We start from the raw sequence: 25,621 nt of genomic DNA on the forward strand, positions 1-25,621 counted from the left end.
TAATCACTCCTGACACTTTACCTTTTGTTTTGTAAAACATTATTGTCTGCCACAGAAAAAAAAAAAAAAACAAACAGATGATATTTTTTTTGTCATTGCAATCTGATTGAAAAGATGTTATTAATTAAATGTTGTACACAGTTATACCTGAAAACTCACTGACAGCTCTTGGGAGAAGATACATTACTGGAAGACAGTTGTTATTTAGGTCTCGGAGGCAATGCAGAGACGCTAATAAATCTCCCACACGTTCCTGTGAATTAGCTAGATATTATTCGGCGTTTGCGGGGAATAGTTTGCATTTTCTTCGGCCTTTGCTAGTGACTAGCGTGGCTCAGCGTGGTCCGTGACTCTAGGAGCCACTACAACGGAACACTTGCGCTTGCTTTATCTCAGTAGGTGAGTTTGCAAATACACAGGGAGCAGAACCGAGAGGTCGTTTCCCTCACGAGACACAATACAATGTTTCGGTTTAGTACCTAGGCCAAGCGCTTTGCCAAAAGGAGGAGGCAAAGACATTTTACCAGAGGTGGAATTTTCATTTTCTGTTTCTCACTCATTTTATTTTATTCCTTTACAGGATAATTAAGTAGAAACAGCTACAAAATTCCAACTGCCTATAGTGAGAGTTTTGACCAAGTCCCTTAACTAGCAGCAAGTTTTCTTTCACAGAAGTTATGGTGGTAGTCCTCCTCATGGTAATACTATTGTTCTGTTCTTCTGAGCAGAGAGAAGGTCCATCTCACAAACAAAGAGGAGATTTTTCAGAAATTATTATAATAAACTTGATTTATTTTTTTTTTCCCCCAGCATTTTCAACGTAGCGCCCCATAGGTTTATAGGGAATTTCATCAAGAAAGAGGTTTTGAAAGTTCTTACCTTGGTCACAGAGGAACATAGTGAATTAAATTTTCCTCCTCAATGTGCTCTTTGAGCTGGGGCTTCTGAGTACTCTGAAGGTAAATGTGATGTGACTAGTGATCAAATTGCTTCATAAGGAAAAGTTCATCACAGTCAGGGTAACTGCTTAAAATGCAACATAAACAAACAGGTCTGCGTCAAAATATTTTGACTTTGTGTAAACAATTCAAGCTGTATTACTCTGGAGATAATGACACATAATGCTGTATAAAATGTTCTGAAAGGGTTTTACTGAATTAATCTGCATTTGAGTTCTCGAAGAAAATTGGTCTGTGCGGTGGAAAAATGTGAACTTCTGTGCTCTTGTTGAATATGATCCCAACAAGGTCTGGAGCTTCCAGAAAGCATCCTGGGGAAGGGCTTCACAACTACAAGGTAAATGGGAAAAGGGCGATTTTCAGACCCTGCACTGTCTTTAATCCCATTCACAGAGCGTCAGAAATTGGTGTGTATGACAGCCTGGAATATACGATTTTGTCCGAGTAAGTATAAACAAAGTATTCCTTAGAACTCTGCCGCTACATCTTCCAGGCAAACACTCTTTCCCCTTTTAGCAACATCACGAGGTCAAGTCTGGAAAGGACAGCAGTTAGTGTTTTGAAACTCTGCTAATAAAACTAAGGGAAAGCAATCTGTACATAGGAGTTTATTTAGATGCCCACAAGTTTGAAATCATTCCCCTTTATATCTCAGCCCACTGGATATCTCATCCAACTGAATTACCATTGGGTTTTACAATGTGATATACAAAATGAGCTGACATTATGATTTACAAACATCCTTTGAGTATCATATAAAACACAACTGTTTTCCTTATTATACAATCGTTAGGGCAATGCAAATATAGTCAATACATTAGTAGCTGAAAATGATGGGGCATTTTAAGAAAATAAACTTAACTTTACCACACAAACCTGTTAGAGAAAACAAATCCTGTTTAAAAAATGGGAATAAAGTTGTCTGAATGATTGCAAGTAATTTTTAGATTGTTTTGCCACTGTCCCCTTTTAAGAAACATAACAGTACTTCATTTAAAAGACGACTAATTTTTTCACTTTATAGTCACACTTCATTCTTTTTAATCAGTTTCACATTTTCTGCATGAAACTACGAAAAACTCACAAATGTAGACTTTCCAAACTGTAGCCACTATACTTATTTCTGCACTCTTTTCCATATACTCAGTGTGTTTAATTAAATAAACAAAAAGCAAAAAACACTACACAAATGAGCAGAACAAAACACAACAGCACGTTAAAAAGGTGACATTTAAGCCGTAGATGCCATCATTGTAGAAATATATTCTTGTTCTAATGCCACAAACTTCCTAGCCTCATGAAAAAAATAGACATTAGCTGAAGAGAATCGAAACTCTAACCTTGATATAGGGCTAAGAGTTTTAACTTGTATTTCTGTCTAAACGTAGTTACTAAACAACACTGTGTGCGTGGTAAATTTAAAACTAAATATTACTGAATGTCATAAAATATGAAAAAAGAAAATCTCTTTCTGAGCTGTTAATTGGGTAATAAAAGTTACCAAGTGTTAAGGTCTCCTGCCCCGCATGTCGCTGGTACAGGTGCTTCTGCACTTTGTCATTATGGTAGCAGTAACTGAGAATAGCAGACATCATTATTACTGTAAATACAAAAAAAAGGAAAAATTCTGAACTCCCCAATGGTGTTACAACTGAAAGCAAATTCTAACTTAGTCAATTTAAATTAAATCATCGTAAGGGTCTCTGACTGTTTTATCACTGCACAATCCAGAGGGATTATACCCTTTTCCAGCACTTGCAGTTTCTCTTGCAAAACAGAATACCAATAATGACTAGTGATTCTTTCCTGAATATGTGTTGAATTGGCAGTGGAATGTGTTTTTAGTTCCATTTCTCGCTACAGGAGTCTTGCTGCTGCTCCGCACGTTTGGAGAAGAAAGTGCTTTTTTTGCCATTTCATTTAGTTCACGGCATTTAATTTTATAAATTTTTAAGACAGACTTATTTTGATTACTTCCATTCTGTCCAATCAAATATACCTTTGAACGCTTTAAAACGTTGGACAGCTGTGAAATATAAGTACTATGCAATTTGACTGTACATACATACATATTTTCATAAATACATCTGACAGGGACCTTGGAACTAAGTATGTGATATCATGGGACAAAATCACAACAGGCTGTCTTATCTGTAAAATCTAGATTCAAAGTAAGAAGAGCTGAATTCTATCATGTTGTCAATACACAAATTAAAACAAAAATACAGCATTAGTTTACCCATGAAATAATTTAAACATATTTGCAAATGTCTTGACAGGAAAAGTGTGTAATTTACAACACTGAAAACTTTTAACAACCATTGACTTATATGCGCTGTACTGTAAGTCACCCAGACAAGGCTAGCAAGGATGAGCATAGTGATAGGTCCCAAAGGCAACTCCCAAACATCTTCCTCATGCGGAGACTTTGGTAATTGTCTGTTGTATAAAACGCCAATGCGTACGACTTCATTTCAGGTGTTAACTTCATCAGTTTTCCTCCCTCGGCACAGTCCAGCCTGACTATGTCAGTTATTGTTGAGACACTCTAAATCCACCGAGCAGCAGACGTTCCCATTCTGCACAGACAAACAAGCAGGTGTCAATCAGCTCCGCAGAACAAGTCACAAAGAGCAAAGGGGTTGGTGGCACGCAGAGATAGATGCATCTCTGACACAGCTACCGCATACAAAAATCTGTGTAAGCCATCATCCCAAGGTGTCCTCACCGGTCCCAACCGTGATGGCTTTTTGAGGAGGCTGACTTTGCCAAATAGCACTGAACTGGCCTGAGCTACACGTGAACTAGAAACCTGGATGTGAAAGACTCAGTGGTCCCCATAATAAAATACAGCACCGCAATTGCAAGAGATGACTGGATTTTTCTCCCACGCAAGACAGTTAATGGAGAGAGTTTTCACATGATCCATGTGGGGAAGCTTTCTGTTTGTCTGAAATAAGCAGACAGTTCAGATTCTTGACTCATGGCAGATATGTGTGGGGGCGGGAAACCATACAGCTTTGGAGTTTAATCCATTGTTAAGTATCTTTCTGCAACATCCAGTCATTTACAAAACTATCTTACATAACAAAAACCTACAGCAACCACCAAAACCCCAAATGAGCAATTTTTTTTTCCCTTTTTTTTAAATCCAACACAAACCAATAAGAAAAACTCTGAAGAATGGCAGAAAAGCTACCTTCAATAATTTAAAGCCCTGGAGCAACAGCTCCGTTTCCCACAGTGAACAGAAGAACACTTTATATAACCCAAAACAACATTTTCATAATTCTGATATTAGCACAGTGGGGTCATCACTGCACGGAGCAAGGGAGACAGACTGCATTTCTGCATCAGAGCCATTGGATTAAATACATCTTGATGAGATCAGGGAACAGAAACTGTGACATTCCCTTCCCACTTCTGTTGTGGGAGTGACTTCATCTCTGAGCTGCAATGCGCTTCTACTTGTGCACTTGCTGGTGAAACTTTTATTAGTGTTTTTGCCTCTGCTCACCAGCTCTGTAACACACATTTTCATGAACATCCACATCAGGCAGTTATTAAAATATTAGCCTAGATTCATACTGAGAATGCCTGAAGGGCTCTCCAACAGAGTGTCTGAAAGTTGCACTAGGATATTACAACATATCTGTGCTCAACATTTTCAACAAGCACAGCATTGGGTTTTTTTCCACCCTGCAAAACACAAAAGGCCGTGGGTTTTCTGTAAGCTTCTGCCCTCAGGTCTCATTTACTTCCCCAAGATCTGAACGCGAGCTTCCAAGGGCAGAAAGCGACCCTGATTTTATGCAGCAACATGCATTTCCATTACCATTCCACCTTGCCCATCGTACCTTGCATTTGCAGGTCGTACAAGGAGATCCCACCATTGTCCATACAGCGCCGCTAAGTCTTGTGATTCCATAGCCATCTAGACAGGTTTTCCTGATGTCGTAGGTGATGTTGTCAGCCAGACAGGGGTCATTGACACAGTGCGGACAGCACTCTCCTTCTGAGATGGCTGTGTACTCGCAGTTTAGATTTGGGCACAGAAGAGGCCAGCAATCCACCTCTCCTTCCTGTAAAAATTGAAGCAAAGCTCATTGTATTTGTTGCTGTTCATTAGCTACCAGGAAATTTTGCATCCCATTGAATGGAAAAGTTTTATTTTGCCAAAACTGAAATAAACTGAATGGATCAGCTCGCAGTTTGGTTGATCATATAAATGCATGTTTGAATACTGAGCTGAATTTTCCCAAATGTAGCAGACTATCATTTGGTTGTTTCTTGACTGAACACCACCACTGTCATCATCGTAGCAGGGGAATTTGAGTTCTTTGGGGATTTTAAAGGCAGCATTAAATACTGGGTTCCAACATTTTCCATAAACTATAATTTTTGCAGTGATCGCCTTGCAGACTCACGCGCTCTTTCTACGCCTCGTCACATAAACATCTCTGCGGGATCACAGCAACTGCTTAAACAGAAAATTAACACTGCAGATAGATGTAGGTTAGTATGTTTGAGAAGCGTTGCACATCGATCTAACTAGCAACAGCCAAAATTGATTTTATTGTCAACTCCTAAAGGAATTGTTAGAGCAATACCAGTTATGTTCCAGTGAGCCATTTTATGTTACTATTTAGCTTTGTAAAAATAGCAGTTTAGTAGATAGAAACACGGAGAAGAGAGAATCATCAGGTCACTTCTGTAGAGTATTGCTGTGTGTCTCTAAACTTAACCTGCGAAGGGCTCCAATACTTGCATTATGCTACTCTCTTAAGCACTTCAGGTGTTGATAACACCACACACCGCACAGAACCTTACACGTAGCGCTGATTTAGGGCATCGCTGTCTTTTAGCTCTGTATGTAAACCCGATCATAAAATTAGGCAAGGAACTTCTAGCCACAAAGTCAGTTTCCCTTGTAAAACATCTCACATCTAATATTTGCCATTGCTGCTGGCTGCAAATATTTCTTGCTGTTCTTTTGTGAACATTAAAAAAACAATCTTAGGAGAATACAAAATACAATACTTACTGCTGTACATTATGGATAATTATCTCTTAACAGTAACTCCGCTTTGAATGTAATTTGTTTCCTGATGCTCAGACACCTCTTGATTAATATCATATATAAAGACTACGTTATACAGACAGCTATAAATGGAAAACTGATAACTTTAATGAAGTTCATTGCTGCACTAATTAGTATATCTGAGCAAAACTTAACGCTTTAGGGAAATAATATACAGTGCCTAATGAGAAAATAAATGTTCTTTAGTCTGCATGTGTGTCTAGTAATTTCAGTTTTCTTTATCCTTCTTTTTTTGGTTAATTTTTGCTAATTCACCACATGGCACTGGCACTCCATTTCTCCAGCATTTGCTGAATGAAAAAGAAAGAATTGCCTTGTCCATTTTGATAAGACAGGTACAGCAGCTGAAGTAATTAAAAGCTGAAACTTCTCCAACCAAATCCATTGCATGTGAAAAAAATTTTAAAGTCATTTAGAGATCAGACAACCTTATAAAAGTTCTTAAAAGTAGACTAATGCTAAAGTTAATATAGCATCAAGGTTCCAAGCTTTTGTCAAGCTTTTCATTTTGTTCATTAGACCTACTTATTCAGCAGTAAGAGGAAAACTGATGGTGTAGCTTTCAGTTCTCTGGTGCTCTTTAAGTGCTTTATCATCATTCCCAGTCTGGAAAGCAGGTGAAGAGAGAGCCAAGAGCCTGCTTCCAGGTATGCTTTGCTAAACATCAGAATCCTTATCGGTCTCGCTCCCTTCCGAAGGCTTTACCCGTACCAAGCAACGGCACTGCTGACAGCTGTAGGTCCAGTTGTCCCCACTGCGGTAGAGCTTGTGCCCAGTTTGGTCGAGGCACTGGCTGGTGACACGGGTGTCACACTCCGGGCAGCAGAAGAGATCAGTGCTGGGGTTCTTGCAGTCGCAGGCTGTCCTCCGGCAGAAAATCCTCCCGTCCTGCAAGGACACATTGCCCTGACGTCAACCACAAACTGCCAGACAGCAACCCAGGTAAGGTCACAGGGTGTATACATATATATATCTGTATATCTCAAAGGGCATATCTTTGGCATATGAGGAAATACTAAGTTCTTAATATATTCGATGTTACCGCCAACAAGGACTGGACCCTGCCAGTTGTGAGGAATACCTCAAATACCAGTACTGTCCCAGTTTCTACCATTGCATGGATCCAATACTGCCTGAATCTGAGAATACTGTTTTCCTGTCTCCAGCTAATTGAATTTAAAAGAAATCAGTATCTCAGAAGAAATATAGTGAAGCAATTTCATATCTCATTGGTTACATCAACGAACTCTTCAAGCAGTTGCCGCTCTAATACATATAATATTTGTTTAGTGCTATTTTGACTGAATGTATCACTGTGAAGAAAATAACTTGAATAAATAAATCGAAGTTATGAAGGTGGTCCCTTTAACTTCATAGGAGCACAATATAGCAAAATCACAGTAGCACTAACCATTCTTCAGTCTGAATTCACCACTGGTTCTGTTACATCTGGACCTACACTACACCAGCTTAAAGCTAAATGGACTTACCATCATCCATTATAATTCATTTCCTGTATTAAAGAGGGCCTGTATTCCACAGGCTCTCCAAAATATGATTTTGCTAAATATTTGCTTACAGTATTGGATGGCCCATTTTGTTTAAGACCATTAAACAGAACTGTTTGAGATAAACAGAAGAATTCCTTCTGCATGTAAAGAGAAACAGATATATTCTCTTTGCATCACAGAAAAACAAATTGATTCTAATTCTAGTTACGAAAATTGGACGGACTATTGTGTTTGAAATTACATCCGTTGCTGTAGGTGAGCCAACATACTGGCATGCCACACGTAGACTGGGAACTGAAATCACAGTCAACAATGAGGAGATCATTGAGCAGTTCTGAAATGAACTTCTTTTGCATTCAATGCTAGTTATTGGACTAGTCCTTATTCAAGCAAAGCGTCCCCTGCAGCCAGTCTGAAGGTAGAGCTGCGAGAGGAACGAAGCTATGTTCTGCTTTGGATCACAGCTGTACAGTTCCTAAACCAACTCCACTCATTTCATTGCAGTATTTCCATATTCTCATCAGAACCTTGTTCTGAGTCTATAAACCTGCATCTGATGTAAGAAGGAAAAAAAGTTTTCCACTGCCACCAGATAAAGGGGTACCTATCAAAGCAAGGGAATTTAATTCCTCTGATCCTTTAAAAAAGTGATTACTAAAAAGAGTGACAGCAGCCCAGGATGTCTTTTCCACAGGCAGACAAAAGAGCCAGTAACCACAGCACGTAGCATGGGTGGTTGGTTTTTTTTATGTTTTGATGTAGGAATCTGTTTGGCTCTTGTTTTTAAGCAAAGCCAGTCTTGGCCACAACGCAACAAGTACCAAATCAGCATCAGGGAATCACAACACCCATGTCAGTCAGCGTCACTGCCGCATTTCATCATAGTTTTGAACTGATTAGAATATTACTTTCTGTTGTAAGAATAATTAAAATGATTTCTTATGCCTAACAAGGAAAGCTGAAGAGAACACAGAATTAGGGAAATGTAGAAAACATGCTAGGTTAACATGGATCTGAACTGCTTTTGCCAACCACAGGGCACAGGACTCGATTGCCGTACGGTCTTTATTCAGGTTTGTATCAAATTAAGATAACTAAGGATTCTGTACTTTTGGCTAGTTTGCTGCTTTAGCTGTAGGAGAAGGTATAAACAAGCTTTATTTCCCGACTCAGGAGTTTGAGTAAATCATAAGGTAAGGAAGACTGGCAGTGGCCCATCTCCTTAGCCACAGGTCCGGCCAGGTCCAGGTGCAATACTGGGAAGAAACCCTTTCCACAAAACCCACAGACAGACGTCATCTCCCCCTTTCAGCAAGTGGTGAAAGAAGAGAGCTGAAAGCCTTCCCCGACAGAGAGTTACGACTAAATCTCCATTCTTGCAGGTGGGAAAGCACAACCATCTCCCACCCCTTGCTGAGGGCGGACATCAAACGGCAGCTCAGCGCAAAAGCTCTGCCAGGCTGACCAGCTCCAGGCACGCGGGGTTACGCCAGGCGGCCGGGCAACCCAACGGCCTCGGCAATGGCAGTCTCTCTCCTCTCCATAATGGAGCGGCGATTAATAATGGCTAACAATAACCTGTCTGCTTAGTTCCAGTTCAGTTTCCAAGCTTTCAAGATTAGTTTGCAAATTCTTCTGTCAGCTGGTGACAGTGCTGGTAGTTCTGTGTTTCTCTGAGCTCCCGTGCTGTTACCTCTGGGGAGCAGCTAACCTTTTACGTTGCCTTTACTCTCTGTATTTCAGAACACTGACAAAGCCTGATGATTTTGCCAGAGACCTTTTGGTAATCATAATACACTGCTACTCTCTTTATTCTTTAAGCGCCTGTGTTTTATCTCCGACCTCATTAGCTCCATGCCTTTCAAAAAACATTTTTATCCCCATACGTCAGTGACACAAAGCCTCTTAAGCTACAACATCTCACTTGCATCTTTGCAGCTCTGTAGTAGCATTGAGAAATATAGAAAAGCTTGAGAAATATATAGAAAGCAACTTACTTTCTTTTGCTGGGTAATAACATATAGCATCTTATTAGTAACTCTCCCTCCCCACCATCCTCACTGAATCAGTTCCACGTGCTTCATAAGCATCAGTGGTATGAACACAAAACTGTTCTTACCAAAGGGAAAACTGGCACACAAGGGAATCGCTGTAAAGGGTAACTCAAGTTTCCACAGAGCCCCAAAGCCAATTTGGACAGAAAGGAGACCCTGCAGAGACCAAACCACCAAACCGTTCTCGCCCTCAGGAACACACTTCACCTTGGCACATCCACCCCCCGCCCCGTTCCCAATTCTGTGCTTATCCCCCAGGCTTTTTTCATCCAGGGAATGGAGGGTTGTCTGAATCAGAGGACAGACTGGAAAGCCCAGATATAGCCAGGCTTATTTTTTTCATGGGAGAGAGCAACAGCTCCCCACTCCCCTTCAAATTCTACCAGTCTTAAATTTGATTGTGTATTAAATCCACAAGAGTTCAGGCAGATTCCTGTAGAAGACACATCAAATATACTTAAGGTACTATATTAATTTGTAGTTTTGAGAAGTTATGGTTTTGTAAACTTTATATTCATTCAGATGAATGAGGATGGTTTGAAGAGACTGGGTCTGATGAAACACGGAAATAATCCCCTGTGTTTCAATAATGACCCTTTGCTTCATTATATAACTGAAGTAATATAATGTCTCATATTCCATAGTATCCTACTCCACAAATAACCTTACTTAATGAACTTCAAAGTTAAGTAAGGTATTTAATTCCCTTTGCAGCAGATTTTAAGTTAAAATATTTTCAAGACGGGATCTATGTGTTTCAGCCAATGCACAAAATATATCCACCTGACCTTTCCTAAAATAACCGTAACAAAAGAAAAGCCAAAAGAAAACACATTTTTTAAAAATCTGAAATACTGATTTGTCTCCTAGATAAAACAAGTGAGTAGGATCACTTCAAAGTTCAAGTTAGAAGTATAAGGAATGATTTAGTTACACTCTGCCCTTTTCCTCACTGAAAACTGGGCAGGCTGCAAAAAGGTCAGGCAGGGCCAGCTCTCCGTGCAACTGCATGAAAAGGACAGAGTCCTGCAGCAGCTCTGAGAAGTAGTCCGGTGCATTGGAAGATATCACAATTTATAAAAATATGTTTCAATAACATATTTCAATAAACACTGAGTGAAGACTTTACGTCCTGCCCGGGATATGATAGACGAGGAGCTCTCTCTGTTTTCTCTGTTCTACAGACAAGAATTTGGCTCTTGAAACAGGCAGCTACTGGAATGAAATTAAATGCAAATGTTAATTCACAGAGGAAAAAAATGGAAAGCGAGGAAGATATAAAGGAAGAGTCATAGCAACAAACAGTGCCAGGCTTAGTTTAAAATAGCTATGTACTAGTTAATCATTTTGTATATTTTCATATTCTAATAAGAGCATTCAACATAAGAAATAAGTGCAATGAGAAATGGCAAATAAAACAAATTACAAGCAATCTAAGATGGGAATACTAATAGTTATAATTCTGCAAAGGCAGACCAGATGTCTTCACATATATTAAACTGTTTATTCTATTGACTGGAAATCCTTTCATAAACCAGCCAATTCCCCAAGATTACAATAAAAGCTTGATATATATTCAGTGGCGTTGTACACTTCAGCTTCTGAAGGGAGGAGTTTTAGGGAGCTTGAGGCTACCTGAAGTAAAAAATATAGCAACTAACAAGAACGTATTCCCTTTTGAGCCCAAAACAGCAGTCTGCTTTGCGGGTTCTATTCACTCTAAAGTCTTAATTTTCCCTTCTGCTATACTATCGCAATACAGAAACGATAAGGCTTTCAGCTTCTCGCAACTTCAAAACAACTCTTCGCCCTTGTCCCCCTCAAACCCTCTAATGCTTCTCTGGCTCACGAGCATTGAGACACGGGGATTGATAGGCCAATTCTCATGCTCTATGTTCAGCTTTTCACGGTGGCCAAAAACTCCTTTTACTTACACTTATGCAAGGGCCAGTAGTGTTCTGCTGTGTCTAAGGACAGCTTTACCAGTGCTATGAACTCGTCAGGTCAAAGTGGCCATAAAAGACCAACCATTTCTCAGATTGGTGCATTCCTGAAATTCTTCTAATTTCAATGACAGCATTCCCCTTTTTACTAGTGAAAATAGAGAAAGCAAAGTCAAACGTTCTTTTAACTTGGTTACCAAACTCAGAAAAGAACTGATAATTTCCAGGGGGGGGAATAAAACCCCCAAACCGATCCGTCAACTCTAAGGTAGATCTACTTCTACTACGCCTGGCTTCTCCAAAGGTGCAGGGAGAGCTGCACTGCTCAAGTGGCAGAGCTGCTAACCCAGCCAAGCTGGGATGAGGAGGAGAAAGCTGGACTTCACCCTTCCCCACATGAGGAAATTAAGTGTCTCCTTCTAGGTCCTCTAACCTTTGACTCGTGCTCAGGCCTTCCTTCTCACCCAGTTAATTCACATATATTCCAAGTAAAGGGAAACGCCACCAACAGGAAGGTGGCTGACTACAGTACTTGTCCCGAGAGATGCATATTTGTGTGCAAGAGAAATTCAAAACAGTTTTCAACATTCCCAGTAAGCGTGCCGATCTCCTGCACGTTGTGTTAAAGGGTAATGCAAGACCCTCGGTCAAGGCGTGCTCCGAGTGGCTCTGGCCCACAGGGTGACACGGTAGAAGCTCAGCGGGGTTAGCCATTATTCAGCCATGTCTGTGGTTGTGCAAAATAAGAATAAAGATGACTTCCCAGAAGAACTTCCCCATCACAGCTTCAGTGCCCACAGCAGAGCTTACCTTTTGCCTCAGCGCCTTGGGCTTAGGCTAGTATTTTTGCCAACACCAGTGGCACTGCAATATTGGGTTTCTGACATGAGCCCAGAGAATTAAAGGACTCCTGAAACCCAGACCAGCTGGATCTCACCTTGCAGGAACAAACGGAGCATCTGTCCTCCCTCAGGGTCCACACCTGCCCGTTCCGCTTGAAGCCGCCTTCATGGGGACAGTCTCCAGTGCAAGATGGTCCGGACGGACAAAGGCAATCAAACCCTCCTGCCAGGTTCACACAGGCTGAATCGTTCCAACAGGTGTGGGTCTTTAAGGCACACTCATCGATATCTGCAAAACAGCAGATTTATAATGCTTCGGATATGTTTTGTCACGGGGCAAATTTTATTTCTGTATTAAGTAATTATTGCTCATCTACCTTGCTGGTGGGAGAGGGTGCCTCCTTTCTGATATCTTCCATATTTACTTGCTAGACATTAAACACTGATTTTTTTTTTAAGTTATTCTTCAGTGTTTGTTTGATTCTACCAAGAATTCTTAAACTACCTCCAGCAGGCTTAATTGTAAATGCTGAGACTGACATACCTAGTGGAACTGAATATCAATGATGAACTTGAGCCTTCAGACAAGGGTGTATAGTGATTTCCCAGTGACTGGAAACCAGCGAACAATCAGAGTGACTTTCTGTCAATTAGACCACTCTTTGTTCTGGATTTTACACCAAAATAGAACTGCACTTCTCTTTGTAAGTTCCTAGCACGATCAACATTTCCCATACTAAAAGCAATCAATTGCATCCTTTTGCCAGTGCTGGAAGGTGTAAGTGAATAGAAAAAAACCAAAACAAAACAAAACAAAAAAATACATAAAGAAAAAAAGGAAGGGAAATAAAGAAATCAGAGGGCACCTTAGAAAGGAAAAAAGTCTTAGAACAAAGCTATGCAGGAAAAGTATGATTTCGCAATGACACAAAGAAACAAGTAACAAAAGAAAATCATTATACACTAGAGAAAAGTGAATTACAGTACCTCATTAGAATTGCTTTTGGAGAGTAAAATATATAATTACGCAATACGAATTTATCTAGGGAGTTAATGCAGCATTCTTTTTCTTGCAGCGAAAGGCATGAGATTTTAATCACATTGTTTAAAAAGGGTATTTCTTTCAGAAAATAACTTTGGACTGCTCTTAAACAATATATTGACAGATTGTCCAGATAAAATACCAGTGAGTCGGTGGGTTTCTTTTGTTCCAACATGAACACTGAAAACAGTAAGCAACAGTGGGAGGAAGGCTGAAGAAGAAAATCCTTTAGAAGTATGTGACGGTTTCTGTCATGAAAATTCTAGAATACTATTATATGAATTTGGAAATTACAAGGAAGAGCCCTCACACTTGCCATTTAAAATTACCTTAGTGCTAGCGTGAAATTTCTTACAGTTCGATATTACCCGAGTACTTTTAATTCCTCTCTAAACCAACAAATTTAAAAATTCAATAGAATTTAAAAAAACCCCAAAACAAATCTAAAGTCTAATTTTGTGGGATGTGATGGCCAGTTGCCCTACTTTTTGGACAAGTTCCATGGGTTCACGAGTCATCTCCTCAGAAAGCCAGATCTTAAAAAGACGTTAACAATTCTCTCAATCTGCTGAAGGAAACTCTCGATAACAATCAAATCACTAACTCCCTCTGACCTGGTTAGTAAAATTCCTGATTTCAAGGCATAAATAGCCCAGGAACAAGTAGAAATGTGGTAGTGCCCTTGGATTTGACCAAATGCAAAAATCGACCTGCACAACCGAGTGAGTCAGGGGCCTGGGCCGCCAGAAAATGGCTTGTTCCTCTTTCTGCTTATAGACCCAAAGGGAAGCTGGAGGCAATTACCCTGCAGAAGGGCTTCACTCCTGGGCTAACCTGTGGGCCAGTCCTTTGTCAGAGACGTTCCCAGTGGCCTGATAGCACAGTTCAGTTGCTTATGGCTCAGACTTCCCTAAAAATGGTGTATTTTGCTGTCCTGACGGTCTTAATCGCCAAAAAGTAACATTATCGCTCTAATGCATAGCCTAGCAATGAGTACTCGAAAGGTCCACTCTCAGTGGTCTAAAAGGCGCTGCACTAAGAGAAATTAAAACCTGTAGTTCATTGTTTAACGAGTGCCAGAGTATCACAGGTGGTAAAAAACATGAAAAGTGACATGAAGAGAACCATGAATGAACTGGTATGAAATAAATCATACCCAAACAGCTATTGTAAGACCTAAAATATTCTTAAAAATATCCCATTTTCCTTTCAATAGACTTTGACTTGTATTTGATGTTGGAAGACAAAGGTATAAATGAAGCATTCGCTTTGTCTTTGGTGATTTCACCAAGCATTGTCAATATTCTCTTCCCCACCACGTTAAGGGCTCCTTGAATAGCATATATATAGGATGTAGCAGGATCACAGTGCAGATTAGAAGGGTAGCTTTCACAGTTCAAAACTAAAAGGATTTCACAGATGAATATAAAGCCATATTGCCTACAGAGTTCCATGTAATTGCTTTACTTATGACACAGAAATCTAATTCTGTTTCCATGTAATTTAACAGATTTATAGAAAGCCAGATGTTAGCAATTATAGAAACTAACATTATTCATATTCTCAGTAGTACAGACCTGTTCACACTGCACAAAGCCAGCTTAATCTGTTACACATATCCAAAAGGGAAGAACACGCTATTTACATACTGCTACTGCCGTTCTCTGCTTAGCACACGTAAAAAGGATGCCCCCATTAAGAGTGGCCCAAACCGGTAAATGGGACATTCTTGACAAAGAAGCCAATCAAGCAAAGCTGAGTAACATAGCGTGAACATAAATTCCTAATTGCTACTCAGTTTGCTCTTTTTTTTGTTGTTGTTCTTTATTCAAATGATAGTTTCTTACTATTTTATGGCATTTATTATTTAAAATTTTTAGTCATTAATCAAATATAAAAGGCTTGCACACTGCACTCATTTCCAGCTGAACTTTTAATAGAGCTAATTTTCTGAGAACATCCCTTTGGCAGTTTTTTCTTGGCACTGATTGCATTTCTAAAAGTCAGAACAAACAGCCAATGTTCCCAGTAACTTCAGGAAAAGTTAGCAGCATAATGTGTTTTTTTCTCCCTTTCACTCTTTCAGCCTCAAACCAGATATGGGGGAGGGGGAAACCCCGACAAATGCTCCCATATTCTTAGCTCCCAGTTAACTTCAGAAAATATTTCAGTTTAATGGAGATCAAATGAACTTGCTCATACTGACATGAGATCAGCATGAAGATGGCTATGCAAAACATGGAAGAAAATACTCCTGTTTAGTGTGAAATTTCTCTTAAGAACTGGAAACAATGTGTCTACTTAGGTTTTGAAAAATTAGCCTAGTTTAACATTCTGAACATGTCCAAAACAATCTTCTAATGAATATGAAAGCTGTATGATAAGACTCTCGCATATAGATTATTTTTATATTATTCAAATCCTTGCTCAGCTCAAATTCCCCACACTCCCATTAGGTTTCGTTTGCTTTTCCACAACTGCTCTCAGAAGATGCGGGCCCAAAACTAGAATGTTTAATGACGGGCAAGGCAAAACTGTACACAAATCTTATTTCCCATTATAACACCACCACTAGGTAGGAAGAAGATGAAATATTCATTTATAGGTCAAGGAACTTGTAAGAACAATGGACAAGTACATATGTGAAATAGCAAGGAGACTCCATAGTCTTTCCCTATATATAACACAAGAACAAGATGTCTGTTCTGACTTTTGGGGGGGATTAGTTCTTTCATGTATCCTGTCAACCTGTGAAAACAATCTCATTTTCACACCTGGAATAAGACTTTGCAGTCTTATTCATTATTTTGAGATAATCTGTGGCAGACTACTAATTAACCCAAGTGAAAGTGGCAGAGCTTTACTTCCCCCCTCCAAACAGTTCCTTTTCAAGGAAAAGTGAGGATATAGTGGAAATGACCATAATTAGAAACTTGCTTGTAATGCTAGCCTTATGCTATTTTCTATCAACAACGTGTAGCCAACAGCAAAGTGATTGTTGCCAAGACATGCCACTCAAACGTTGCACAGGACTATCATAAAACTGATCAAGATCTTCACTCTTCAAACACTCCCGATCTGTGCTTCTTTAAACAAATGTACCTGATCGTACGTATTTTAGCCGCAATGCAACCAGTCACATTTTGTGGATGGGAAAATAAAGAAGAAAAACCACCCAAGATGTGCTGATTTCCCAATATACTATCGAAGTACATAAAGATACCTTGGTAACGTGGGCAGACAAGAAATCAGAATCAAAATGGAACAGAATAATCCCCTGAGATGCAATTTCCTTTTCCATCCTTTTTGGTTGTAACGAGAAGTAATTTGCCTCAGATATTATGAGAGGTCCCATGGCCACTGTATTTGAATGGGGTAGAAGACAAGCATGACTGTACATATCAACACAAGTTCATTAACTTGGTTTCACTGAAATTTTAAACCAATCCCTAGCTACTTCATTTCTTAGTTTTCAAGGCTATTCAGGTTTTAATGGTATGACTTTTCTATAGCACCTTAATAAATGTGTGCAAGCAAGTCATGCAGCGTGGTGCTCTGTAATATCATGATAAGCTGTTGCAGAAGAACGAACCCTACTAATGTGCTAATTTTAACTGTTATGGTACATTAAACCATTACAGTATAATGTTAACGTGAAAAATGTATGCTGGGCTCCCAAACCAATGTATGTACAAGTTAACTAAACACTGTTTTGACATACCATTTTTCACAGGCAACTTGTCACTTAATGCATTTGCCTTCCTTGTAAATCAAAGTGATTTGGACTCATCTTTGAAAAAAAAAAAAAAATCACTAAACAGATTCATTTTTAGTTAGAAAATATTTTATGATAGTACTTTTATTCTATAGAGACATAATGGTCTATTAAATAGAACATTGCATAGTAAATTAGATTCTGAATATAGGATTTACTAATGCTTTCCAGAAATATAGAAATGACTAAACACAATTACCTTGAAGACATGTAATGCAACTTTCTCTCAGAATACAAGAATCAGAATTTACTAAATGGGAAGTAAGCAAGATAATTTTTATTTTACAGGATAAAATCCACAGACACAGACTCTGCTATGACGAGCTTTAAGAAATTCTATGAGCAGAATAGAAGAAAGTCATAAACCAGCAGGTTCTAGAGTTGGTCTTGGATACTCCGTACCATACGCAAACCTTTCTGTCTACGTCCCACTTCTCTAACAACAGATAGAAAAACAATTCCCAGGCATATAGGAAGCCTTTCAAAGGATGGGTCTAGTTTTTTGTTTGACACAGAAAGGGGGCAAAATAAACAAAGAACAAACCTCCTTTTCTCTTGCTTTCTGATCTAGGTAACAGACAACACTGCAGCACGCTACAGAGCATACGAAAGCTTCAGGAATTGAATTTAAACCCATTCAGGCTTGACCCTCGAGCACTGCCGCACCCAACTTTTGTGGGAGACTAACACATGCTGCTGAGTCCTACCTTTTCCAGCTTTCATTTCCCCACAACAGCTACTCTAACCCTGCAAGGAGGTCTAGCTACGCACCCTTTCAGGACAAAATACGTGGTGAATCCTGTGGGTTTTTGGTGGGAGGAGGATCTGTGTTAAGCTTCCCCACAAAATTTGCACCGATTCTTAAAGAAAAAAATAACCAACAACTGACAGGGACTGCTGCCTTGATCGTTTTTCCTTCTGTGCTTGCGAGTCACAACGTAGAGACTCAGAAACACGAAACACCATGAAAAAAATGGAATCAGGAATTCTGTACTCCCGGGTCTGAACAGCTTTCTACAGACTTGAAGCATCTCGCTTAAAGAGAGATGGAGATTAAAAAGTATAATTTCATTTGCTTTTATTTTTCTGCTGCAGATAGGAGCAACCTTTGTGGGACATTATTAACTTCCCAGAATACAGCATTTCTTTGCCCGTTTTTCCCTTCTTTGGTACTGATAATCTTAAAGGTTATCACTGAAGATTCAGTGGTGAGGGTTTATTCAATGATTACCTTTTGAATTAGCAGTATTTGGCAGCAGGTACTTAGTGCAGAGAAAAAAACGTGTGCCAGTTGCTTCAATATGGTATCAGTAGATAGAAGTCAATACTGGGATATGTATCATTTGACAGCTCACAGTTCTCTATAAAATGTTTTTGTTTGTTTACCTTAAAGTGTAGCAAAGCTCCTATCAAAAAACCAAAAACAACCCAGCAACTATATAGCCTACGTATTTTAATTGCAAAGCAAACTCTGGTAGCAACTTAGTATAGCAATTGTCTTTTGTCTGCAAGCAGTATTCTTAATAACATATTGTGAAAGGCCAGTGCCTCATAAAAACGCTACCGCTGGAAATGAAATTACATTCTCTTAATTTGAGCCTGCTCACCATCACCTTATGAAGCTGACATCTTTTATAAAAGCATGGCCATGGAAATATATTCCCTTTTCAAAGCTGCCTTCGGTTGGTATTTTGAGCAATAAAAGAATTTTCCCAAGCTCGAAGTGGCCTGGCTAAGTCATACGTCCTTATTACCGAAGCTCTGGTGCAATATCACGACCTTCCCTGCCACATCCATTGATTTACACGTTTGTCCCTTGCCAGGTGACAAACTCCACTGTTTTCTCCTAGTCAATGAGAATGAAGCTTTTAGAAGCACTGTGGTATCACAACACTTCCCAAATAGATGTTATTTTTTAAAATGTTCCGCAAGCGCTGCAGACACACTGCAAGCAATGACTCAGCTCCAACATATACATGACCCCCTACGTATAAATGGAGGGAAAGGGGGTTAACCAATAGATACACAAATGCATCCAGCAAAAGCGACCGGCTGTCTGGGCTTTGGGCAATCTCTCAGAGCTGAGTGCTCCCTCCCACTGCCTTATGATTTTCATTTGTTGTTGTCATTATTATTATCATTATTCTTAGTTTGTGGGGGAGGTCTTAATCTTTTTTTACTTATGTTCTTAGCCTATTTATTGCTCTTCAAGTTTTGTTCTTCGGGGATGAAGAAGAAACGTTTCAAAACATACTGAAAGGCAAGGGCCCAAATCCACCTCAGGTACACAGGAGGATTTCAGTACGCAGTCTTTAAAATATGCCAGGACACAATGCTGTTGCTAAGCAGATGAACCCTCTTTTATCTGAAATAGAGTGAATGACTCCGGCCCTGACTCTAAATAGTCCTCCACCATGCAAACAAGCTCTGTAACGTGATGAAAGTTAGTGTTCAAGAAACCTAGTTTTAGCTAGAATGTGTAGTGTTATCTATCTGTCATTTTAATCAAGTCTTAGTTGCACTTTAAAATAAACATCACGGTTTGAAATTTCTTTGTCAATATGGGTTAGCAGAATCTTTCAATTATTTTTTTAATTGGTTAACCAGTATAATGAAATAAACTGGTTTATCCTCTTCCTCACTGGTACCCTGCAGCAGATGGCTCAGAAAAGCTATTCAGTTAAAATAACCCCGCTAATTTCACATTCTGTTTACAACTTGCATATGGCAAGACGAGCACCTCACCTTCCGAACTTCCAGCATGCTGCGCAGGTCAAAACGAGGGCAGTTTGTTTTCAAGAAAACTCATTCCTTCACTCTCCGCAGAATACAGAACATTTGGGGCTCCTTTTTGCTGGGAGGTAGCCACGTGCCCTTCCCTTTAATAGCGATGCAATGCAAGCAATACTGACCTTTTCAGCGAGCGAGCCTAGCTATGGACCATCCAAAACCACGGTCTTGCCTATGCGTCTGTTTTTTTCCGAGACCACCCTGAGCTTTACATCTTCTTTGTCCCAAACCAACCTGACAAGGGATGGGGTTCCCCATGCACGCGGTACAGGCAGGCACCAGCAACGCTACAAATGTCCCTTATTCCCCAACTGCCTCAGGGCTTTTTGAAGGTTATGTCCTGTTGCTTTGACTTCTCATAAAGCAAGTATTCTCAACATTGCTCTGTCCATCACTCCTTTTACAGCATTTAAATAAACCGGAGGAGAAATCTTAACATTTGAGAATCTGTTTAGAAATACATGACTTTCATGTGGTATTTTACCTATTAAGTCACAAAATGCTGTAAAGTTGGCCATTTTTTACACAGCCACCCCAATGAAGCTCACTGTTGTGATTTTATTGAGGTCCCCACCAGCTTAGGACGATGTGTAAAAAGCTAATATAGCTGGACAATCTACAAAATATTGGTTTTGAAAATAATTATTGTTCCTCTGCATTTTTAAATCACCATGCTATCTTATCCCGAGAACTTCTAATAGGCAAAATTTGTAAAAGATGGGAATGTTTGTTACAAGTTACAACTAAATTTATGCATTTTTATTACAAATTTCTATTTTAACTTTTACTTTAATTGTACACTTTAACACTTAGAAAGAGCCCTTCGCACCTATGGACATGATAAATGAAATTTACATTGTTAAAAAAAAAAAAATTCTTACACAGAAGCAGCAGAAAAGCTTTTATAGAAAATGCATAGAACTGAGTAGAGATGAAGAAACTGAAACTCCAAAGAAAGGACATAGAACTATGAGAAGCTGATCTGTATCTCTATAGAAGTTAAAATGGGATCCTTTCTAAATAATTTTGAAATCATCTGATAAAATACCATATAGAAATTATGTATAAGGCTACTGAGAGTAAGTAAAAAGGTGGAAAAATTCTAAGGCAGAGGTAAGCCACAGTTACCGTCTTCACTGTGATTTTATTCCTGCTTACTTGCTGTAGCGGCACACATAGTCTTACAGACAGTTAAGGGCACCCAGACTGCAAGAACCAGCACTAACTCCTCATGGAGCCTCGTCCTTTATCCTCCCGTAGAAACAACCAACAAACTCCTCCACACCCTTTAAAAATTCCTCTCCGTTCATGCTCTTAGGGCCTTATTCTGCAAATATGGCGCATAAAGAGCTTGATGCTATTTGCATAATTCTAAAAATAAAATGATGATGATGGCAAACAATGGAAAACAAACAAATCAGAGCAACACAGATGTACCCCAAACGTGTTCTCATATCGCTCTACTGAAATTTGAAAATGGAAAACCAACTCTTCCCCTTTTGTGGCCTATTATGCTCCCCAGAAAGCCTACTTTCACTTCAGGTTTTACAGCAACTTATTATGATAAATGGCAAAGCGCAGCTAGTCACAGTTTGGATCTCTGACAGTCTCCCTCCTGTAATAACCGTTCAAAAACGTGACGCGTCTTGAACTAGTACCCACGCTGTGTGGCTGGGGATGCTGACAAACACAGACACGCTCGCTCGCGTTCTCATTTTAGCCTTAAACACAGTTACTGCTCAGGACAGCGTCTCAATAGTCACTTTGTAACACCATGCAGAAGGAGGAAAAAAAAAGCACTATGCTGATCATTGCTTACCAACACAGGACTCCCCGGAAAGAGAATAGCTTCCATTGTCATGGAAACCGCTTCTGCACTCACAGTGGTACCACCCTGGGAGGTTAACACAGCGTGAATGGTTGTGACACTCAATGATCCCCTCTGCACACTCATCAATATCTGCCTCAGAGAAAAACACAAGCCAGCCAGGAAATTAATTTCCTTTGACACCAATGTTTTAGGTTTGTTGTTGTTTGGTTTTGGGTTTTTTTTATCTTGTTGGGTTTTTGTTGTTTTGTTGTTTTTTTTTTTTAAAGTCTTCTTTTAATAGATGGATCAAGGTTTATTATGGTTCCAAACAACAGACACTTAAACATGACTCACATAACAACAATAAAAAAGAACAATAATACATCATGGAATTTGATACATACAAGACATTTGTTTACACCATGATTTGTTTAAAATGCAAAGCAAACATGCAGATATTTTTGTTCTTTGTTTTGTTTTTGTTTTTTTTTTAACTCAGAAATTACATTTGTCTGTGCATATAAAGCACTGCAGAGCAGGTTCTCCACTGAAAAGGCAGTTGCAGCAGTATTCCTGCTTTACAAACTGCACGTCCCAGGACACCTTGGAAAGAGCAAGCATTTTCTTCAGGATTTGTGTTGCTAGTGCTCAGTTGTGATATCGGCAGCTATCTGTCACTTAAGGTGCTCAGAGCACTTTGCAAACAATAGTTAATCTCTTTTGTTTATATGATCAAAATAAATACCTAGTACACGTATAACAGCGTGTGACGAACAGAAAAAGCAGTCCGCGTTTCAGCTGCAATAAAACATTTAACTGGAAAAGAGTGAGGCAAATGACAGCAAGTCTGCAGCAATGGAAAGGTACAGCAAGATGAATACCCTGCTGAGTTTCGATAAATGTGCTGCTTTTATAAAGGAGTTCTTAAAATTTCTGTAACATGGTTAATAGAGACCTCATAATTGCTAGTAACCTTGGTTAATCATGTCTGGCACCTGGCTGCTTCTCCCCTTTGAGCATTTTTCAGCACATTTTGTAGGGTTGTAATTAAAATTAGCGAATTAATTATATGTTAACCTTGCGGTAATTTAAGAAGCTATTATATTTTCATTCCTCTATTTAGTTCAAGCTTTCCCCCCGCCCCCCCCCCCCCCAATCTTGGACAGTTTTCAGCTGGGTACCTTATCAATTAAAATGAATCTCAAATTATTCACAAATATCAGCCGTTTTCACCCATCGAGACTTTTCTCTTGGCAATCGGCACATTTAAAATATGCATAAAATTGTGTACACCAAACACAAATTTGGGGAAAATAGGTTCCGCAGCTGCATTTAGTTCGGCAAGCATCAAAATACAAATGTCTCATGATCCTGATGCAAGACTGAGTTAAGGTTATTAAGTAACCAGGGAGCGTAGCTTTTATCTCAATTTACAGAATACATACGCCAATATGGTTTCATGGACTGCAGTGGAGTCATGTTGATGTACGTTGAAATTGATATGAATTAAGCATCCTTCAATACAATTCCATTTTCTTACATCTTACAAGCAATACCATAGAAAAGTTCAATTTTTCCTCATTTAAGTAATAATATTTATTCCTGTCGAAATATGTCTGAGAAACCTAAACAAATGTCTTTTTCCAGTTTTGTGTTCACCCTCACTCAAGAACGAAGCAAGTTATCTACATAACAAGGTTATAACCACTATTTATTTCTAGCTTTATTCAGCTTCCACCTAACAATAAAGCAAATTTTTTTATGCCTCAAAATCTGTCACTGCTGCCACCTTTTCTGCACTTTTTATTTTGTAGAAGCTAATTTTCGCGTTAAAACACTGCGCAAATCTAGCTGTCCATCAACGATGAGTGCTGCTTGCAAACTCAGACACTTTCAATTCATTACAGCAAATGGAATTTAAAACCATGATCTTTTCACATGTCATGGCTGATAGAACAAGTTTAATCCTATTTGGAAAGTGAATGACTTTGCTGTTGCAGGTCAACTGCAAATGAATCCTTCATCTTGCTTTCTTTTCTTCCCCAGTGTTGAATCAGAGAATGTTCCTGCTTAAAGATTGCTTCCTTGGGTCAGTCCTGTACTGGACCTCTATCCATTCAATTTTACATTTTTAATTTACAAAATCAATAGAGTTTTCCTAAAGTTCATTTCTAAACTTGAGCCCTTTTGAAAGTGTACTTGATTTAGGCTCATGGTGGACGATACTAATTGGCTGGTAGATTACTTTTCAGAAAGCCTGTCTGCCAGCGTACCAAAACTAAGCAGCGGTTTACTGAATGGAAGAAGAAGAGTGTATGAGTCCCTGTAGATTATGTCAGAAAAGTAAAATAATACATAGATCTATTTCAATACTAGATGACTTTCTTATGGCAGTGCTGTACCTGTCTATAGCTTTTGTCCACTGATTTTTAGGGAGACACAAACTGGTTTCTTAAACCAGAGCTAGGCAAAAAGGAATCACTTTCAGTTGTATAGGTTCTTCCTTTACTTCCTTGGTCTCCTTAAACCAGTGGAGTTACACCGGCACTGCCCGAACCGTGCCAGGGGCAGAGGGCAAGGGAAGAGGAGGTGCTGTGCTGGCTGCTTTGGGAAAATCTGCCACTGAAGACACCAGTGATGCAGAAGCAACCGCTAAAAAAAGAAGAATCCTTCAAGTTCTGCTCCCTACTGCTACCTCTCCTCTCCCAGAGCCATTTTGCTCGCACGCACGTGTGTGTGTCCCTTCCCCTGCTTCTGCAGTGAGTTAAGTGTTCCTTTGGCATCGTGTCATTAAATACAATATACATGAAGAGCGGTATAAACAGGGAAAACCATTAGCGGCTTCTCCATTTGTCTAATATATTGCCGTTTCCTATTCCCATGCTTAAAATGATGTACATAAAGATTAAAAGGGGAGACAATATTATTATTAGGTCTGTAAGCTTCTCCTGTGATCCTGTGCGTTATCTGTAGCATATGTATAAACATATCTCTGCAGGTGTAGGAAAATATTATGGATTTGTTTTAGAAATTCAGAATGATTTAAGATGCTTGTAATACCAAGAGGGAACTGCAAATAACAGCTTTATAAAATGATGTGTCATACACCATGACAATACGTAGTTCACTTAACAGATCATTTCCATCTGGACGTACTATGGCTTCTGAAAACACTTTTTTGAGGATTTTTTCTGCATAGGAAGATGTTGCTATACACAACGGCCAGTTCAGGGAATTAGAATCAATTCACCTTTCTTCATCTTTGCCTTTTCCATCTTTAGATCCTAGCACTATATTTGCATACTTGCCTCAGGTTGAATATCTTTCTATTGAAGTCTGGTTTGGAGTTTTGCTATAGAATTTGAGCTATATATGCACTTTTTGTGTGTGTGTGTGTGTGTTTTGTGTGTGCAGATGCTTACCAGAATACGCTATATAAACTTCTTCCTAAAGTTATGTTAAGCTCAAATGAAACTGTATACCTCTGACCTGAGAGTGAAAACAATACAAAAATTATAATCATTCTTCAAAGGAGCACAAGAAAACCTCTTCAGAAATTCTGTAATGACACAGGCCAGAGGAAGCAACGGGTGGACATTTTTCGGCTGCGTTCCCATGCGTTAGGTCTCGCCTGCTCTCGGTGCTCTTGGCAGCAGAGCGAGCACACGGCTCTCAGGGCTCCAGGCTCTGCCTTCTCGCAGCATCGCGGCATCCAGCCACGGATGGAGGAGCCTGGATTTTTACATGCACATCTTCTCCTTGTCAACCCACGTGGCTAAGCCACGCTCACAGAA

The 25,621-nt window shown here is 39.4% G+C and overlaps 1 protein-coding gene across 5 annotated transcripts in view; it reads right to left on the reverse strand.

The window, feature by feature from the left end:
• Window positions 1-1,554: 1,554 nt before the first annotated feature.
• NELL1 (neural EGFL like 1) overlaps window positions 1,555-25,621 on the reverse strand; it is a 302,370-nt gene continuing 278,303 nt past the window's right edge. For 2 of the 5 annotated variants that reach the window (XM_052811477.1, XM_052811474.1), the window contains 5 exons: window positions 21,837-21,977; window positions 12,506-12,699; window positions 6,772-6,948; window positions 4,817-5,041; window positions 1,555-3,538 (listed from right to left, as the gene is read on the reverse strand). In XM_052811477.1, coding sequence (XP_052667437.1) covers window positions 3,488-3,538; window positions 4,817-5,041; window positions 6,772-6,948; window positions 12,506-12,699; window positions 21,837-21,977 — 788 coding nt within the window. In that variant the 3' untranslated portion in view covers window positions 1,555-3,487. The remainder of the gene's footprint in view (window positions 3,539-4,816; window positions 5,042-6,771; window positions 6,949-12,505; window positions 12,700-21,836; window positions 21,978-25,621) is intronic. The other 3 variants (XM_052811479.1, XM_052811478.1, XM_052811476.1) reach the window with 2 other exon arrangements.

Source organism: Harpia harpyja, chromosome 16 (genome assembly GCF_026419915.1).
Source record: "Harpia harpyja isolate bHarHar1 chromosome 16, bHarHar1 primary haplotype, whole genome shotgun sequence".
In the NCBI taxonomy this organism is placed as follows: domain Eukaryota; kingdom Metazoa; phylum Chordata; class Aves; order Accipitriformes; family Accipitridae; genus Harpia; species Harpia harpyja.